Below are 7,775 nucleotides of genomic sequence, written 5' to 3'. Positions count from 1 at the left end.
CTCTCTCCCTCCCTCACCCTCTCTCTCTCTCTCTCTCCCTCCCTCTCTCTCTCTCTCTCTCTCTCCCTCCCTCACCCTCTCACCCTCTCTCTCTCTCTCTCCCTCCCTCACCCTCTCTCTCCCTCCCTCCCTCCCTCACCCTCCCTGTCTGTCTCCAGCTGATAGAGAACAGTATGTGTCTGCTGAGGAATCTGTCCTATCAGGTATTGTTGTAGTTTATATTGTTGTCCTTTCTGTTTCTTTCTACAGTGTTTCATCCTGCCTTTTTAGTATTGTGTTGTGACCTTTTGAATTGTACTTTAAAGAGATTCTCTGGTACTTCTGTAGACTTTTTAGCCAGTAGTTCTTAGTGTTGCATGGTATACCCAAACTTCTGTACTTTTTCCGATAGCAGCACATGACAAACGGCTCGGTCCTAGATAAAGGTACTTCTGTCAAATGAGTGTCACGTCATCTACTGATTGAGAGAGGATCAAGTTAGTTTATCAGCGCAGCCGAGGTCCCCTTATGACGTGAGAGCACGGTGCCCACTCCACTTCCCCGTGGCTAACACTAGCCTGTTCCACTTCCCCGTGGCTAACACTAGCCTGTTCCACTTCCCCGTGGCTAACACTAGCCTGTTCCACTTCCCCGTGGCTAACACTAGCCTGTTCCACTTCCCCGTGGCTAACACTAGCCTGTTCCACTTCCCCGTGGCTAACACTAGCCTGTTCCACTTCCCGTGGCTAACACTAGCCTGTTCCACTTCCCGTGGCTAACACTAGCCTGTTCCACTTCCCCGTGGCTAACACTAGCCTGTTCCACTTCCCCGTGGCTAACACTAGCCTGTTCCACTTCCCCGTGGCTAACACTAGCCTGTTCCACTTCCCCGTGGCTAACACTAGCCTGTTCCACTTCCCCGTGGCTAACACTAGCCTGTTCCACTTCCCCGTGGCTAACACTAGCCTGTTCTGAGGAAACACTGATTGTGACCAAAACCTTAATTCCTTCACGTCTGTCCCAGTCAACGATCCTATTTGCTCGAGCCTTGAACTGGCTGTGTGTGTGGAATAATGTCATGGGTCTTAAAGAGAGACACATGCTATCAAATAAAGAGATTTCTTTCTTCTATGCAAATATGTTGATCAGTAAATAAAGTAAGTCCCCAAATGGAAGGGAAACGATTGTTTTTTCATCTGCCAGCACCATGAAAATCAGCCAGAAAGCTCTACCTCAATTCATTGGTCACGCTGCTATTCAATATGCATTCAGCTGCATTGTGATACACCCTAGACTACATCTTGATTTGCCCAGTTTATCAATAGAGATTTACCATTCCAACTACATTATTACCATGATGTTATGTAGTTAGATAGTAAAATAGATTGCTATAATTCATTCATTAACGCAATACATTCAAAATCAAACATTTTATATCAAACTCGAAGATCTGTCTGGTTCAAGTGCCATTCTGTGACTTTGGCCATGGTATTGTTTTTAGTACTGCTATGGAGTATTGTGATACTTAACCTGGTTTGTCTGTATGGACGTTGAACTTTTAGCATGGTGACAACACTGTTCACAGTTGTGAAAGTAGTGCTCAAGAGGCCAGAAGTGGTCCCTCGGCTCTCACTCTGCTGTGTGTGCATTCTTGCTAGCTGTCACTCAAATCGCGATGGGGCTGAAGCTCATTGGCTAGAACTTGAAATGCTAGGGGGCTGACCCCACATGGGGGGAAAATGGCACAGTATAGTTCCAGACAAAAGTTGCTTTTCAAACTAGGGATTTCGTGGCTAATTGAGTTAAGACAGTAATTCTGCTCCTCGATTCTGAATGTTGACACATCGGCCCAAAGCCGGGAGGGGTAAAGAACATACTGAGTAGGCCACCAAGGTTTCACAGCATGTCTTTAAATAAGTAATATTATACTATATGATTGTAAACTTGACTTGACCTTAGGTTCACCGGGAGGTGCCGGGCGCTGAGCGCTACCAGGAAGCCATGTCCCTCAACCAGGGCCCTGCCCCCTCCACTGGAAAGACCAACCGCTTCAGCTCCCGCAGAGGCAAAGGTCAGTGTGTGTCTGTGTGTTGCGCGGGTGCCTGTTCTGTCTGTCTGTCTTGTTTGTGTGAGTGAGAGAGTGTTTATATTTCTGTCTGGAAGGAAGGCAGATGAGAGTGAGAGTGATGCAATGTTTGACTTTAGTGTGTGTGTGTGTGTGTACACAGTATAGTGGACAGTGTAGCAGGAAAGAGAGACAGCAGAGAACCGTGGTGTGGCCTGGGATGTTGAATGCTATTTTACCCCATCCTAAAGAATGTTCAGTCTGTGTATCTGTGATGGAAATGATTTGTTTCTCTATTTATGAACAGACATTTTGTTGTTGATGGTTTGTCTTTGTGCTGGTGTGGGATGTTGGTTGTGTTGTTGCTGGCGTGGCTGTTGGTGTGTTGTTGATGGTTTGTCTTTGTGCTGGTGTGGATGTGGTGTGTTGTTGCTGGCGGGGATGTTGGTTGTGTTGTTGATGGTTTGTCTTTGTGCTGGCGTGGATGTTGGTGTGTGTTGTTGATGGTTTGTCTTTGTGCTGGCGTGGATGTTGGTGTTGTTGTTGCTGGCGTGGATGTTGGTGTGTTGTTGCTGGCGTGGATGTTGCTGTGTGTTGTGATGGTTTGTCTTTGTGCTGGCTGTGGATGTGGTGTGTTGATGGTTTGTCTTTGTGCTGGTGTGGATGTTGTGTGTTTTTTGCTGCGATAGTTTCTAATCTAATCCTACATTTGATCTATGCTGGTGCTTTGGTGGGAGGAGGTGTCTTGGTGGCTGGGTCATGCTGCTGTTCTCACTTGACTCAAATGATCTTCCTCTCTCCTCCTCCTATCATTTAAACCTCCCTCGTTCTGCTCTCCTCTCTGCTGTGGAACAGATGACTGGTGTTCTAAAGGTAAGCTCTGACCTCTGCTTGTCTGCTGGTTAGAGCATTAATTAGCACTGGCTAATGATGTGTCAGTCTCCTAACTCTATGCATGCATTGTCATGCTCTCTGCCGTCTCCTAGAGGACGATGTGTTGTAAGAGACAGTGTGCAGCATGTGTGTGTGTGAGTCTGTGTTAGCATGTGTGCTCCTACCTAGTGGCTTTTTCAGTGGCTCACAGAGCTGTGTGGTTCTAGAGAACCATAGCGGTTAGAGGGTTCTAGAGCACCGTAGTGGGCGGGGGGTTCTGGAGCGCCGTAGTGGGGGGGTTTATTGAGTGTTCTGTGTGTCTGTTTCTCAGTGTTCTGATGTTCTGTTGCAGGGAGAAATGAAGACGGAGCAGATATGATTGACATTCCAAAGAGGACTACACCTGCCAAAGGTAACACAGTATAAAGTGGCATCATGTAGACTGGAATATGCATGTTTCTCCTGTCCACTCATCTGTTGTACTGATCTGAAAGAAGTGACCAGGTGACAGCTAAGCCAGCCTAATGAGCTTCCATCACATTGTCTTCACCTGTGAAGTTTTTTTCCCCAATCATGCTGCTTTCAAGACAACTGGGAAACGAGGTCAAATCATGTCAGTGATCTTCAGTTCTGAAGTTCCGAGCTCCCCCCAGCTCCCAGTTCTCCTGAACTCACTGAAGTCTGAGATTTATGAATGCAGCAACAGTGCAGGTGAAAATGAGAAGACGATGAGATGTCTCCGTGTTTCTAACACCTCTCCCTCCGTGTCTCTCCAGGTTATGAGTTGTTGTTCCAGCCAGAGGTGGTGCGTGTCTACACCTCTCTGCTGAAGGAGAGTAAGAACCCCACCGTGCTGGAAGCCTCCGCCGGAGCCGTGCAAAACCTGTGTGCCGGACGCTGGACCGTGAGTCAACCACAACACCACCACACACCTTGAGACACCACGGCCTGTTAGTTTCACCCAAACACAACCACCACCAGGCCCAACACCACCACACACCTTGAGACACCACGAGCTGTTAGTTTAACCCAACCACCAGCAGGTCCAACACCACCACACACCTTGAGACACCACGGCCTGTTAGTTTAACCCCAAACACAACCACCATCAGACACATCCCTTTCAGCCTCCTTACTTGACCTGTAACAGAAACCCTTTACACCTGGACCGTAAGTCAATCACAGTATAATCACAAACTCCACCTCCAACCCAGACACCACCTTTCTAGACCCTTGTTAAACCACAGTCTAGTACTCAAAACAGTCTGTCCATTTCCTGAACACAAATACACTACAATAATCATTGATCTGTATGTATTCTCTCTCTCTGTCTCAGTATGGGTGGTATAATCGATCTCTATGTATTCTCTCTCTCTCTCTGTCTCAGTATGGGCGGGTATAATTGATCTCTCTGTATTCTCTCTCTCTGTGTCAGTATGGGCGGTATATCCGTGCGTTGTTGCGTCAGGAGAAGGGTCTTCCCATGATGACAGAGCTGTTGGCCCATGGCAACGACCGGGTGGTGAGGGCCATGTCTGGAGCTCTGAGGAACCTGGCTATCGACGCTCGCAACAGAGACCTGCTCGGTTAGTACTGTTTCTGTGGAAGTGTTTTTCCTCTCCCTGTTTCTCTTGCTCTCTCTCTTTCTCTTGCTCTCTCTCTTTCTCTTGCTCTGTCTCTCTCTCTTTCTCTTTTTTTCTCTTTCTCTTTTCTCTCTCTTTCTCTTTTTCTCTCTCTCTCTCTCTCTCTCTTTTTCTCTCTCTCTCTCTTTCTCTCTCTCTCTCTTTTCTCCTCTCTCTCTCTTTTCTCTCTCTCTCTCTCTCTCTCTTTTCTCTCTCTCTTTTCTCTCTCTCTCTCCTCTCTCTTTTCTCTCTTTCTCTTGCTCTCTCTCTTTCTCTTGCTCTCTCTCTTGCTCTGTCTCTCTCTCTTTCTCTTGCTCTGTCTCTCTCTCTTGCTCTCTCTCTTTCTCTTGCTCTGTCTCTCTCTCTTCGCTCTCTCTCTTTCTCTTGCTCTCTCTCTTTCTCTTGCTCTGTCTCTCTCTCTTTCTCTTTCTCTCTCTGTGTGTGTGTCTCTGAGCCAACCTGTGTTATTAAATACTAAAGCTCTAGTGTCTCTCTAACTCTGGGTCTCTGTAGGTAAACATGCAGTTCCCCACCTGGTATCCAACCTGCCTGGTGGTGGGTCAGAGCAGCCTGTGAGGGCTCTGTCAGAGGAGACGGTGGGTGTCTGTACTGAGCACCCTTCATGAGGTTCTGGGCTCCAGCCTGGATGCTGCCAAGATCCTCAGAGCCTCGAGGGCATCGAGAGACTGGTGCTCATCAATAAGGATGGGGTAAGCTGGTGTGTGTGAGACAAAAAGAGGTGCATGTGTCCTCTTTCCATCAGTCTGGATGATGTTGAACAGGAGTGTCAAACTTCAGTCTCTGGTGGGCTGAGGGTCTGCAGGGTTTCTCCCTTTTACTGATCAATTACACACTAATTGAAAGGAAAAAACTGGGACTGGGGGGGGTGTAGATTGATCTTCCCCCGGGGACTGGGGGGTGTGTAGTTGACCTCCCTCCGGGGGTCAAATGGAATGAGAGGGGTGTAGTTGACCTCCCTCCCGGGGTCAAATGGAATGACAGGGGTGTAGTGACCCTCCCTCCGGGGTGGACTGGGGGGTGTAGTTGACCTCCCTCCGGGGTGGACTGGGGGGTGTAGTTGACCTCCCTCCGGGGTGGACTGGGGGGGTGTAGTTGACCTCCCACCGGGGAGAATGGGGGGGTGTAGTTGACCTCCACCCGGGGTGGACTGGGGGTGTAGTTGACCTCCCTCCGGGGTGGACTGGGGGTGTAGTTGACCTCCCTCCGGGGTGGACTGGGGGGTGTAGTTGACCTCCCCGGGGTGGACTGGGGGGGTTGTAGTTGACCTCCCTCCGGGGTGGACTGGGGGGTGTAGTTGACCTCCCTCCGGGTGGACTGGGGGGTGTAGTTGACCTCCTCCGGGGTGGACTGGGGGGGGGGGTGTAGTTGATCTCCCTCCGGGGTGGACTGGGGGGGTGTAGTTGATCTCCCTCCGGGGTGGACTGGGGGGGGGTGTAGTTGACCTCCCTCCGGGTGGACTGGGGGGGGGTGGAGTTGACCTCCCTCCGGGTGGACTGGGGGGTGTAGTTGACCTCCCTCCGGGGTGGAATGGGAGAGGTGTAGTTGACCTCCCTCCGGGGTGGAATGGGAGGGGTGTAGTTGACCTCCCTCCGGGGTGGAATGGGGGGGTGTAGTTGACCTCCCTCCGGGGTGGAATGGGGGGTGTAGTTGACCTCCCTCCGGGTGGACTGGGGGGGGTGTAGTGACCTCCCTCCGGGGGGACTGGGGGGGGGGTGTAGTTGATCTCCCTCCGGGGTGGACTGGGGGGGTGTAGTTGACCTCCCTCCGGGGTGGACTGGGGGGGGGGTGTAGTTGACCTCCCTCCGGGGTGGACTGGGGGGGGGTGTAGTTGACCTCCCTCCGGGGTGGACGGGGGGGGGGTGTAGTTGACCTCCCTCCGGGGTGGACTGGGGGGGGTGTAGTTGACCTCCCTCCGGGGTGGACTGGGGGGGTGTAGTTGACCTCCCTCCGGGGTGGACTGGGAGGGGTGTAGTTGACCTCCCTCCGGGGTGGACTGGGAGGGGTGTAGTTGACCTCCCTCCGGGGTGGACTGGGAGGGGTGTAGTTGACCTCCCTCCGGGGTGGACTGGGGGGTGTAGTTGACCTCCCTCCGGGGTGGAATGGGAGGGGTGTAGTTGACCTCCCTCCGGGGTGGAATGGGAGGGGTGTAGTTGACCTCCCTCCGGGATGGAATGGGGGGGGTGTAGTTGACCTCCCTCCGGGGTGGAATGGGGGGTGTAGTTGACCTCCCTCCGGGGTGGAATGGGGGTGTAGTTGACCTCCTTCCAGGGTGGACTGGGGGGGGGGGGGTGTAGTTGACCTCCCTCCGGGGTGGAATGGGGGGGTGTAGTTGACCTCCCTCCGGGGTGGAATGGGGGGGTGTAGTTGACCTCCTTCCAGGGTGGACTGGGGGGGTGGTAGTTGACCTCCGGGGTGGAATGGGGGGGTGTAGTTGACCTCCCTCCGGGGTGGACTGGGGGGTGTAGTTGACCTCCCTCCGGGGTGGAATGGGGGGGTGTAGTTGACCTCCCTCCGGGGTGGACTGGGGGATGTAGTTGACCTCCCTCCGGGGTGGACTGGGGGGGGTGTAGTTGACCTCCCTCCGGGGTGGACTGGGGGGGGTGTAGTGACCTCCCTCCGGGGTGGACTGGGGGGGTGTAGTTGACCTCCTCCGGGGTGGAATGGGGGGGTGTAGTTGACCTCCCTCCGGGGTGGAATGGGGGGGTGTAGTTGACCTCCCTCCGGGGTGGACTGGGGGGGGGGGGGGTGTAGTTGAATCATCTTTCTGTTTGATGCTGTCTCTTCTGAGTCCTCCAGTTCTCTCTCCTGATAGGAACCGGTCAGAGCGAGAGTGCGTGGTGCCGGCCTGATACTCCAGTTAGTTTGGGGCTATAAGGAGTTGAGGAAGACCCGGAGAAGGATGGCTGGAAGAAGACAGACTTCATGGTGAACCTCAACCCGCCCAACAGCACCCAGCCCCGGGTCAACGGAGGATATGAAGACAGTACGCTGCCGCTCATAGACAGGGGTGAGACAGACAATAACATCTAGCTACACACCCACACACACACACACACACAACACACCCACACACACACCCACACCACACACACACACCCACACACACACACTGAGGTCTTCACAGGTCTACCACATATCTGAGACCGACTCCGGAACTAAGGTCTGAGTCTAAAATTGTCCATTACATTTCATCTCTCTGATAAATACATTTACTC

General features: G+C 52.4%; 1 protein-coding gene across 1 annotated transcript; it reads left to right on the top strand.

Moving 5' to 3' along the window:
* Positions 1-93: 93 nt before the first annotated feature.
* Positions 94-5,165, top strand: LOC116371810 (catenin delta-1-like). The gene is made up of 7 exons (XM_031820825.1): positions 94-203; positions 1,939-2,050; positions 2,900-2,917; positions 3,270-3,329; positions 3,694-3,821; positions 4,353-4,503; positions 5,053-5,165. Exons 1-7 carry the CDS (start codon positions 174-176, stop codon positions 5,163-5,165), a joined length of 612 nt encoding a protein of 203 aa, XP_031676685.1. The 5' UTR covers positions 94-173.
* The last annotated feature ends 2,610 nt before the right edge of the window (positions 5,166-7,775 follow it).

Source organism: Oncorhynchus kisutch, unplaced genomic scaffold (genome assembly GCF_002021735.2).
Source record: "Oncorhynchus kisutch isolate 150728-3 unplaced genomic scaffold, Okis_V2 scaffold3702, whole genome shotgun sequence".
In the NCBI taxonomy this organism is placed as follows: domain Eukaryota; kingdom Metazoa; phylum Chordata; class Actinopteri; order Salmoniformes; family Salmonidae; genus Oncorhynchus; species Oncorhynchus kisutch.
This window is presented reverse-complemented; position numbering and strand designations above follow the sequence as displayed.

Bases quoted from the DNA above. Each gene is read 5' to 3' on its own strand.
- LOC116371810 (XM_031820825.1), top strand. From the start codon at position 174: ATGTGTCTGCTGAGGAATCTGTCCTATCAG. The intron at 204-1,938 runs GTATTGTTGTAG...ACTTGACCTTAG, and splicing joins TGAGGAATCTGTCCTATCAG to GTTCACCGGGAGGTGCCGGG. The intron at 4,504-5,052 runs GTTAGTACTGTT...GGGTCTCTGTAG, and splicing joins TCGCAACAGAGACCTGCTCG to GTAAACATGCAGTTCCCCAC.